Raw genomic sequence first — 12,108 nt, 5'->3', positions numbered from 1 at the left:
CGAAGTTCTGCACATCGTGGGTTCTTCAGACTTGTATTGTTCATATTGCTGGAGCTTACAAGGGGGACCCTGAACGCAGCACCAGTCCAGTTCCTGCGAGGACTCCGCTCCCGTTCTTGCTCCGACCCGGACTCCATGTTGTTCCTACAGCCACGGAGCGAACAAGTGCCCTGGCCGAAAACTCTCACGTTGCAACTTTGTGTGTGCGAGAATTAACGTGTGTGTGCGCGTGTGTAAGTGTGCTGAGCCTCCGAAAGAAGATGGCAGACTACCGGGACGACTCTGGAGCTCGAGCCCTACTTGCTTTACAGTCTGCTCCGTGCAGCCCTGTGCGTGTCTCGATGACCTCGCACGCATATCACCAGCCTTCCCTCGCCCTTATAAGTCCTGCGGTGATGGAAGCCCGCGGCGATACCGGGATTCTTCCCGTGCGCCTCGCTTCTTCCCCACCGCAGGCCCTGGCCAGACTCGAGGGCCGGGACTTTGAGTTTGTCATGCGCCAGAGGACGGTCACTGTAGGCCGGAACTCGTCCCACGGCTCCGTTGATATCAACATGGGTCACTCGAGCTTCATTTCACGGCGACACCTGCAGATCACCTACGACGAGGCGAGCGGTTTCTCCCTGCGGTGCCTGGGCAAGAACGGGGTTTTCGTTGACGGGGTGTTTCAGCGACGAGGAGCTCCCCCACTACCGCTGCCTAGAGAGTGAGTACACCCTGTCAGTTAGCATAGCCGCTACTGCCAAAACTAGTTTCGTTAACGCTGCGGGTGTCAGCCGCATGGCTCCACAAACTTTACTGTGCATTTCATGCATGGACTGCTTTGGAACAAATGTGATGACACATCACAACGGTTGAACTTGTTGAAACAACATCTATACAGTCATTTATACACCTTTTTAAATATTTAACAAACTGCTCTTAATAGGTGCGGCAGATATACGAGCTTTGTAAACACAGATTTATTGCGCTGTAAATAATTCAGCTGTTAAGCGACGTCCATATTCAAACAGCCAGACGGGAAGCATTCTGATAGGGATACACAATTTGTCATGACACCACTGTCAACCGGAGTGTATTAACGATGTACTACAGTTTCCGATACGTTTACTGTCCCTTTGTGTTGGACAGTGAGGTTGTAACATAATTTATCAACTGATCTCCACTCCCATTCACAGTGAAATTTGAATTATTTTCTTCTTGGTATGAGAGCGTGAAGGACCCAACTTTGGCAGTCACTCATTTTAAAGTTAGCTTGTTTTAGCCGTTAGCAAACCTAGCATTATGTGGCCTGTCGACAAACTAACTAACGTGGCGTAGGGGGATGTTTTGCACAGAAACGTGTCGACAGAAGTGACTTTATCATATGAGAGAACTTTGTGGACTTTTGGCGGCTGGTCAGTGTCGCGCATCGACAGTTTTCAGGGCGACGTTGGTTTAGTTAGCTAATTGTGCGGGCCGTTTTAGCCAGCGTGTCAGCGTCAAGTAAACATCAATGTAAACAAACGCACCCCTTACAGCTCCGCTCACAAGACTTGCGGGGCAGAGGTGTGCATGCATGGGTTTGGTTGAATTTTCAGATGTTTTTGATATAGGGGAAACACCTTGTTCCACCGCAGTCGAAACAATATACGTTGCATTCGGTGGTTCGTGAAATACGGTTGTAATTTTTAAAAAAAATTAAAGCTTTGACTTTGTGTTTGTCTGTGTCAATCATAGGGTGGAGCAGGAGGAGGAGGACTGATGGGTTGTGCTCCTGTCCTCTCTGATTGGCTGTCAAGATTGTTTGGGGGCGTGTCAGGCATTGAAAAGGAAGTGCAGGCTTGAAACGATATCCTCATTGCAGGCACACATGGTGTAAACACAAGACATAAAATCCAACGCCATATCAACCCCCCCACTCTCTACTATACCTTAGTATTTTATCATTTGAAGGGCTTTGAATCAGATTAACTGATTTTGACACAACAAATCTCTAAAAATTCATTTAACACAAGTACAGATATAATCTCAAAAGAGTTCGATTTTTGAGTACTTATCCCTTTTAAAGAAAAGCGTAGCTTTGAAACTTCATCTAGAGACTAACACATTTCCCATTCTTCTCTACAAAACTGCTCAAGCTCTGTCCGATTTCTTAGGACCCTGAGAGAGCAGCATTTTTAGTATGTAGAATGAACTTTGACTTGGTCACTGCAGAACATCAACATTTTTGTTCTTAAGCTTTTCATGAGTAGATTCATCTTAATGCAGGGGTTATAAATTACACAAAAATACATATTCTGCCAAATCCCAGTTGTCTTGTGGGCTGGAGCAGATATACTGCATCTTGTATTTTGCTACATTTTTATTTACCCTCTATTTTCTTATCTTCAGGGACCTGCAGCAGTGGTGTGTCCACACGAGTTATTAGTATAAGTTAGTATAATTGCAAAGTGGCTTTTTTTGGGCCAAATCAGACCACTGAGCTTTCTTTTACATTATCTAGCCATCTCCCTTGTGCTCTCTAGTTAAAACTAATCAAAATGTCATGTGATTTCTTTCAACAATGGCTGTCGTTTTGCTACTCTAGCATACAGCCGGGGCTGAAGAGTAGAATAGGCAAATATTGCTGTTTACAGTCTTTTTCATCTCAGCTAAAGAACCCAAGGCTCATTCAAAGTTGCCATAGGCTCCCCCCCCCCCCCCCCCCCCCCCCCCCCTTTAACTGTGGACATTCAGTTGTCGATGATGGCATGCATCAGGCAGAGACAGCTGTGACCAGTCTGCTCACAGAGTCGGTGTTATAGTGGCAGCTCCAATTTTTTTCAAAAGAGAATAGATGGATCATATCTTGAATGTTTTTCTGATAAACACGTTTATAACATGTTTTTATTTGTAGTACTTTTGTGTATATTTGTTTGTTCCACTCTGTGGCTCAGCGGCGTTGAATTGGTAGGATTTAGTTTGTACGTCAAGTCATTAAGGTTCAATTGTAAAACCTATCCTGACTCTCACACACATATAATTATGTTCAAAGCTTTGTTTAGGCTTGATCTAACTTGTGCTTTTGACAGATCCTTGCTTTTATTGAAACAGTTGCCCAGATCTGTGAAAAGAAAAATATGGGCTAGTTCTTTGTTTACAGAAGGTGTTGACAGTAGATATTGTTTATATTATAAACACAATAATTTTGTTAGGGAGGAAATGTCATTGCAATATGCTTTAATATTTCCATATCTAAGAAGATCCACACTGGACAAGTGTTAACATTTTGCTACAGGTGGCTGATTTGTTACCCACTATGGACAACTTAAAACCTCTAATATATAATATAATAATGACTTTTAGTGTTGTACTTAATTTCCTTTAGCAATTTGACTTTATTAAATTTTGAGACAAGAAGTCTAAAACTTGCTCAGAAAAAAAATAAAATCAAAACTCTGTCTGTTAGGTAAGAGCATAGGACAAGATTCAAACCTCTGAAACTACTGTTTAGTATTGTTTTATGCTTAACTATCAGTTGCTGTTAGTGTATAAGATATAATACAATTTACTAATCACAGTTTATATAAATTTTCCCTTTTATTCTGTCCTATGGTTCTTCCCCTCTCTCTCCCTCCTGCTGTCTGGCTCTGTAGGTGTATGTTTCGTTTTCCCAGTACGGTCATCAAGATCCAGTTCATGTCACTCCTGGAGGCTGAAGAGCACAGAGAGAAGGAGCAGCCCTCCCCACCTCCTCGCCCCCTTATGCCTCACATTTCCCCTCTGAAAATCAGCATTCCCACACTGCAACAGCATGAAGAGAACATCAGGGCATTCGGCTCTCCATTGCCCTCGCCAACAGGTACCATCAGGTAAGAAGAGACCCATTAGCACTTCTTGATTTGACATTAGTTTTTCTTGCATTTTTTAATTTTTAAGGTTGTGAGTAAGTTTCAAAAATAATTATTCTAATAATGTAGATGTTTGATTAGTCTTCTGACAGAGAAGGAATTTTGAATAAATGATTTTATGAACTAAAATGCCAAATGTTTCTGCATTCAAATTTATCTAAGTTGAGTTTCAGTGCTCTTTTTTTGGTTCATGTGATGACTTGAAAATGGTTTGAGGTTGTTGGATGCACAAAGCAAGGAAATGGTTTACCTCATTTCAGGCTTTTGAAAAACTTAATATTATATATAGAGCACATTACTTGTTGATAGAATATTCAGCTAATCGTTCAGATAATTGGTTATTGCACTTTTATAATATTCTCCAGCTAATAGAAATAAAACAGTTTTGACATGAAGTGTTAAGAAAATGGATTCCCTCAACTTACATTTACAGTGTGCAAGATTCTTTACCTTTTTAGAATTTGAAATGCGATCCAAGACATTTCAAAATAAAAATAATGTGCTTAATGTGGAGAGGTGAGGTGAAAGCCTCCCATGGCACAGACTCAGTGCAGAGCAGTGCAGAGTAATTTGTTTCTAAAAGCAAAGCTCTCCTCTTTAACTAGTCAAGAGAAAAGCAAAGATTATTCTATACTTGATTATTACATTTTGTAGCGTATTTATTGTAATTGCCTAACACAAGAAAGGCTGTGCAGTGTGGCATTGTGTAAAGAGCGAAGCAAAGCTGTATAAGAATGGGGAGAGGGGTGAGATGGAGAGCTGGGCAGAGCAGAGAGGACTAATTCTGAATCTGTTATTGCTAGTTTAAGTTTCACACTGTAGCTCTAAGGGTGAAAAAAATTTTTTACAATGTCCAGCATAAATTAAAAAAACTTCAACACTTATGTAAGTTCTTATTTTAATTCCTTTTGCATGTAAGGTTACTTGTTTTTGAGGATTTATATCTGTGATGAAGGGGCATCAAAACTGAGATGACCAACACACTGCTCTAGGATATACTATCATCAGTTGGACAATTAAGCATGTTTATTTAGTCATCAATGTGGACTTGCAAACACGGGAAGCTCTGCCTCTATTAGTTGTAATTCAGTTGTGACCCAAATGCCTACAACCACATTCACCGACAATATTGTTGAGCTTGTAGTAATGAGCTGCTGTGGTGTCTCTGTTTAGATGGAAACTTGCACTCTAACAAATGTGCACATGTTTAAACAGCACTGCACTATAAATGTATACAGCACGTGAGACTGGAAGGTGTGCTGGGGCTGAATGCGCCCTCTAATGGTGTGTGTTTGACTTTACATCATACATCTCCACCAATGTCAGCTCGCGTGTGCATACCTTATATGGAATGGCTGCAGCTTTGAGGCATGCGATTGGCTATCGTGCAGATTGTTCTGCCTGTAGGCCGTTTTTTTCCGTCCATTCGTGGTTTCCTTTTCAGAGCCCCCCTACCCCTCCCACTCAGCTCCACTTTGCTGACATGTCGACACAAACACACACGCGTTATGTGGCCTTTTTCGGGCAGATTGTGCCACCCTCCTTACCAGTACCCACATACAGTACATAATACACAAGAGTATTGCGTAAAAGTAGATGCTTCCACTTAAAACACCAACAGTGTCTCTTCACATGGTGGTAGAAGTGACTGTTCCTGTTTGGCAACTTAAAGAACTGTAAAGAACTTTAGTCTCTCCCTGCTCTTCTATTTACAGATAAAAAAATTTAAATTTACTTAACAGGTCCACGTGCAACATAGATTTTTCTGTGGGTCCTTATCCATTTTTCAGTGTTGAATTTACTGAGACATTTTAAAACGGGGCCTGTAGCCTAGTTTCCTCAGCCAGAAAATACAAACATTTTCTCTGTCTCCCTTGTGTGTGTGTGTGTGTGTGTGTGTGTGTGTGTGTGTGTGTGTGTGTGTGTGTGTGTGTGTGTGTGTGTGTGTGTGTGTGTGTGTGTGTGTGTGTGTGTGTGTGTGTGTGTGTGTGTGTGTGTGTGTGTGTGTGTGTGTGTGTGTGTGTGTTGCCAAAGGCAAATCAAAGCATACTGACTCTCCCAGAAACCCGTGTTTACTTTACTAACAGAAGCAGGTGTGTGTTGTATAATGAGTTACTGGGTTTTCCCTCTGTTCTGTCTCTCGACAGCAGCAGATAAAACCTAGTTAATGATTAACATGCTTTTGAATATTTTCCTCAGTGTTTTGTCTTCCATGATCACTTAATGTGTTTGAAACATCATATAAGTGATATGTTATACTTGTTTTCCAAAGTTTGAGTGTGTGTAAGCAAAACTGTGTTTATTTATACAGTTTCATTAAAATATCCTAACAATTAAGATTTAGCATTTTTGTATTGGCATTGACTTGGAATTCTTAATTTTTTAATTATTTTAAATTAAAGCTTTTAAAATACAAAATACTTTATTTTCCTTAGCTGTTTTAGTCCTTTTGAAGAGTCCAATTTGTTAGTGATTATAGAATGCTTTTTTAATTCGTTTTTTTAGTAGTAGTGGGTTAAAAACCAGGGATTCCCAACCCTGTCTTATGTGTTTTCCAACTACTCTGCAGTACCCACTGCGTATTACATGGATCGGGTGTGTTAGGTCAATCACAAGCTGCAAAATACTGTCTTAGATGAGTGTGAGGTGGGAAAAGACAAAGCAAATTGGTATCTGTCAACTTCTAATTGAAGTTGATCAGAAGAACACGTCTGATCCAGGTAATCAGCAGTTGTGGGTTCCTAGTTGGGTAGGCATTGTTAGAAACCCTGCTTCAAACAATCACTTTGTTAACAGACTCTTTCCTCTCCTCCCCAGTGTTCCTAACTCTTGTCCAGCCAGCCCACGTGGGGCAGGGTCATCAGGGTATCGCTATGGACGCAACGTGACTTCTGACCTCCAGTTAGCAGTTGAATATGCTGCCAAGGCTGTTTCTGAGCAGAGACGAAGCATTGCTGAGCAGAGGGGTGGGGGAAGTGAGCTGCGGGTGGAGTCAGCTGGTGGAGACAGCCCCAAGGTGAAGACCCAGTATTAAACCTATTGTGAACTTGATTGCCTTGAAAAAAATTGGCCCTAATTTTCGGGTTTAAACCAGGTTATTGTATTTGAAGATGTGTGTTGATTGACCCTTTAGTCTTGTTTGTCCAGGATGAGTCCAAGCCACCATATTCCTATGCACAGCTGATTGTCCAGGCCATCTCTTCTGCCCCCGACAAACAGCTGACTCTCAGTGGCATCTATGCTTACATCACTAAACACTACCCTTACTATCGCACTGCAGACAAGGGATGGCAGGTAGAGTACACTTTTCTTTAAGTGGCCATTAACGGTTTTGGCATGTTTGCCAGTGACTCAACTATACAAAAATAAATAAAATGTTCCTCATGTTCAGGACTACAGGCCAATACATCCATATCCAGTGTTACTTGTGTTGAAATTAGTGTCGGTAACAAAAAAATTCCACCCTGCAGAATTCAATCAGACACAACCTATCTCTCAACCGCTACTTTCTGAAAGTGGCCCGCTCTCAGGATGAGCCTGGCAAAGGGAGTTTCTGGCGTGTCGATTCCGCCTCCGAAAGCAAGTTGGTGGAGCAAGCTTTCAGGAAAAGACGGCAACGAGGAGTGGCGTGCTTCCGGACACCATTCGGGCCGCTCTCTTCTAGGTATGTAAGACCCTAGTGCCTGGGCCTGTGTAATAACTACTTTTAGACACGTTTTATCTGTTCTGTTTTAACTCTGTTAACATCTTCCCTTCTCTCTGCTTCTGCTCATGGCTATCATTTGTTTGGATAGAACAAAGTAAGTTTCTAGGTTAATTAATTTCTAGGTAATATATTCAGCAGAAGATGGTGTGTATGTTAAGTTCAGAAGGTGTGCATGTTAATAAAAGTCTCTTGATGCCTTAATTGCTTTTTGGTCTCTTCCTCTTTCCCTTCGTTATGTTTTCCAGGAGTGCTCCTGCATCTCCGACCCACCAGGGACTTCTTTCTCCAACATCCAGTGGGCTACAGACTCCTGAATGTCTAAGCAGGGAGGGCTCTCCTGTCCCCCACGACCACCACGAACACTTGGCTAACAAACTGGCATCTGTACCTGAGTATAGGTACTCACAGAGTGCCCCAGGTGAGTGTGCACAAAGCATGCACCCAGAGACTACACAAATGAAAGTTTTAATGCACACAATAAACATGTGAGCCTATTGTACGGTTCTGGTTCTGCACAGGATCTCCAGTCAGTGCTCAGCCTGTCATCATGGCTGCACCCCCGCACCCAACAGTGCTGCCCTCAGGCCCAGGGAAAACCCTTGCTTTGGTTCCAGGTGGTGGCAGCCAGGTCCAGCCCATCCACTTCCTCCAGAGTCCCGCCCCATCTTCTGTCACCATGGTGCGGGTAGTCACCAGTGCCCCGCTTTCCTCCAGCCCTCCAAATGGGTACAGCGCCACCTCCGCTGGAGGAGCAGATGGCAACAGCATGGTCAGAGGTATGTGAACCTCTTTAGGAAAGCCGTCCTGTGTTATGTAATACATCATAGATACATATGTATATTGTTTTACCTATATTACTCTACTCATCAGCAGTTTTTGTTATTACTAAGACTAAGCACACCTGTTTCCACGTTTTGTGTTATTGATCATGGTCTTTGATCTAATTTTTTATTTTTTTTGCCCCACAACAAGTCACAATATTAGGATATTTGTTTTTATTTCACTTTTGTGGATTACATTGAACTCTGGACAGGTTGGTGGTATTGGTAGTCATATAGCACTATTTATGACAACTTGTATAATTCAGTGCTTATTAAACTATGAATAATGGATCCAAATTGGAGCTCCAAGTTGACCACACCATGTGTCACAAGTTGTCATTGTCATACAGAAATCTAAGTTTGTTTTACCTTAAGCAGGATCAAGCTGTTATGTTTGATTTTTTTTTTTTTTTTTATTATTATTTTTATTTTTGATGATGAAGATAATTTAAAGAAGAGGGAAATAAAGTCATTAGTCTGCAAGAGACCTGTGCACTAATACTGTAACTTTTGATCCTTTGGATCAGTGCCTCTGTCTGGCAGTCACAACTTTGGGTCTAAGTTCATCGCTCAAATCATTAAGTTGAGCCACTATACTATGTTGCTGAATGTCTAGTTTGAGTTTGATGTTATGCAATGGGCTGTTTTGAACCTTGTTTTTGGCCACACCTACTTAAATGGGTAATTGATTAATTCTGGTTCAGAACATGTTGACTGATAAAACAAACTACAGAGTATAACCTTATGTGAGGCAGAATTTCACCAAGAGTCAAAGATCTTGTCTTGACTTTGTGTTGTGTTCAGGTACATCAGGGTTGATGGTAGATGGGTTGAATGGTGGTTTGTTAGTCGTTTGTTTTGCGAGGTAACTGAGATTGAAGCTGAACTCCATTTTTACACGTTTGTACATGTTTTAGTGAAATTTTCTTCTGGATGGCGTATTATAACAAACCAAAGATGTGTCATAGGAAATGATAGTTTTATTTGTTAGACTTGGACATTAATTTTCTCTTCGTTCCTAACAAATGTCTCACCTTTGCAGACACGGTCTGGGAATTTCAGTATGTTGAGCGTAATCGTGCTTGTGCAGTCCCATTAAGCGTTACTTTAGTTTTGTTTTAATTTTTTGTTTTCCCCTCAAAAGCCCAGCTGAACAGAGAGCGAGTGATCCAGACTGTGGACAGTGCTGTACAGGGCGGGGATGGACGTAGCCTGGCTTTAGGTTTACATCAACTACCTGTTCGTCCTGTTACTCAGAATGGCAAACACATCACCGCTGCTGTCGCCACAGCAACCAGCATTGCAAATTCATCCGGTAGGTTTTTAAGCAACAGTCATTACTAAACACACTGCAATTATGAATATAGAGTGTTTTAACTTGTAAAGACAAGATATAAATTCTACTATTATAGCTCGCAGTTAATAATGCTTGGAGTAAGTAATACACAGTGCTGCTGTAAACCCCTCTTCAGGAAGGTGACAATGTTCACTTTTACTTTACTTGTTTATGCTGCTTGTGATTATATATGGTTGGGTTTAGCTAGTTGTACCTACATTATATAAACTGGCAATTGAGTTTCAAAATGTATCCCAGCTAACTTATTTCTCTTTATTTCCTTTTCAGGCCTGAATAGTCCTCTTCAGATCTTAGCTGCTCAGGCCTCCAGCTCCCCTCCAGTGCTGGTTAGCAGACAGACCATCGTAGAAACTTTAGCTGAGCAGTCAGGCGAGCCACAGACCAAGAGGCCAAAGGTGGAGGATGAGGGTGGGACTGAATCTGCTCAGCATCAGGTCACGCCTGCCCAGCAGCCTGTCATCGTTGCTATGGCATCGCAAACCCACGACCCTAGGAAATGAAACCCAGGCCCTCTTACCAGGTACCCACTAGACAGCCTCCGTATCGTCCCTTAACTGCTTTGCCTTTTATACTCATTTGATATGACTACAGCAGACACAGAAAAGGCAGCCTCTCCAACAGAAGGGAATGAAATTTAACTAAACAAATTTTGTTCAAAAATAGACAAAAACTTTCCAGAACATTCTGAATTTAAAAGCAAGTAAGTTTTTCAGTAATTTCAGCTCTTTTTTTATGTAGTCAATCATTCACTGACAACACAGACATGTAAGGACGTTACGCTTATGAGAGCGTTATGCATATTAAAGTCATTTCACCACTACATTTACTATGTGAATGATGGAGAATATCTCCGATACAAGCTTTTCTCAGATGCATCGGTTACTATGACTCAGGCCAAAGAACTCCTCTCCTGCACTTCTGATTTAAAACCATTGAACATGGTTGTCAGAAATTTAAATGGCCTGCATTTACCGAGGAAACTGATGATCAGAGTTGATAAATTGTGGGTAAAATGTTCAAGAGACTAGTGGAGACTGTTTAAAATGTGATTGTACACTTGATAAAGCAATCTTGAGAGAATAAAATGAGACAGGAGGAATCAAACCGGTTGTCTTAGAAAAGATATGTTCATACTAAGGCCTAGATCAGATTGTGGGGTGTCCCTTCTTCTCGTCCTTTTTGCAAAGCACAAAAAGAAAGGCGTACTGTTTCTGAAGGAGTTTGGAGGAAATCCAGGAATAACAAACCAGGACTTTTGCAGTTCTTGCTTCACTTCAGCTCTGTTTGCTTTATCAGTGTAAAGCTCTTCAGATTCAAAATGTTTCGGGTGACTGTGTAGCGAAGTTGAAACAGAGAAACAAAAAAAAAAAGAGGCAACTATTTGGTGTTGATTGAAGTGGAGTTAACCTAATGTAGACAAACTGATTGTATTAATTTTGTTTTCTTGTTTCAGTAGTGGTAAAAGAAATTAAACAGCCTGTGCATACAGTTTTGTTTGTCTTAGCACAAAAAGCATTGTAATAATCCGTAAAGCCTTAATTATTTCTATTTTTTTGTCGTTTTATTTTTACCTTTAGACAGCTTTACCTTTTTAAGATTAACACACTGCTTCTTTAAGTACACGAACAACAACAACACTACACTGGTGACAATTATGTTGCATCAGTAGGCTCATGTCAGTTTTATCAGGGGAAGGCTGGGACCAACACATGACCACAAAGTTCACTGCTCTTGTCTTTTCTTTTCTTTTTTTTTATGTCATGCTACTTGATATTTTTTCAACTGTTGGCTCGCCACTCTTTTCTTTCATGTTATAAATTCATTAACCCCCCTCCCCCCCAAACTCTACCTCTGTCCCTCTTCTCAGTGAGCAGTCTTTATTGTAGTCTCTGCAGAGGCGCCGAACTGTGGGCAATTCCTGCCTTAATATTCTTCACCCCCCCCCCCCCCCCCCCCCCCCCTTGATTCTCTATTTCTCACTCTACCATTACCTTTTCTGAATGTCTTTGCACAGGCCTTATTTTTAGCTGGCAATCAGGCACAATTTGTGCAAGAGTTCAGTGATTGTTGCACATAAACAAAAAAAACAACAAAAACTCCATAATGATTGTATATTCTATCTGCTAAATGACAAAGCTATTTAGAAGGTATTTTTTCCCCCTTTTTAAAAAAAATAAATATTTTGCTATATGTAAAACAGCTGTCATCAATACATAAAACATTCTGGAAATAGAGAAGTATTTTTTTTAATGTTCCTGTTCTTGTGATTTCTCATTATGTGTAGCACAAATTAAAATTCTTCATGGACAACTTTTCTATTGTCTTCTCTGATGTGACCTGTTGTCGGCCATA

The 12,108-nt window shown here is 41.1% G+C and overlaps 1 protein-coding gene across 1 annotated transcript; it reads left to right on the top strand.

The window, feature by feature from the left end:
• The first annotated feature begins 119 nt into the window (after positions 1-119).
• foxk1 (forkhead box K1) lies at positions 120-12,066 on the top strand. The gene is made up of 9 exons (XM_067499676.1): positions 120-706; positions 3,618-3,833; positions 6,690-6,888; positions 7,020-7,166; positions 7,343-7,536; positions 7,824-7,996; positions 8,097-8,354; positions 9,544-9,714; positions 10,024-12,066. The coding sequence occupies exons 1-9, from the start codon at positions 261-263 to the stop codon at positions 10,254-10,256; spliced, it is 2,037 nt and encodes a 678-aa protein (XP_067355777.1). The 5' UTR covers positions 120-260; the 3' UTR covers positions 10,257-12,066.
• Positions 12,067-12,108: the final 42 nt, after the last annotated feature.

The sequence above is a fragment of the Channa argus genome, chromosome 3 (assembly GCF_033026475.1).
Source record: "Channa argus isolate prfri chromosome 3, Channa argus male v1.0, whole genome shotgun sequence".
In the NCBI taxonomy this organism is placed as follows: Eukaryota; Metazoa; Chordata; class Actinopteri; order Anabantiformes; family Channidae; genus Channa; species Channa argus.
The sequence above is the reverse complement of the archived record's forward strand: the minus strand, read 5'-3'. Positions and strand labels throughout refer to the sequence as shown.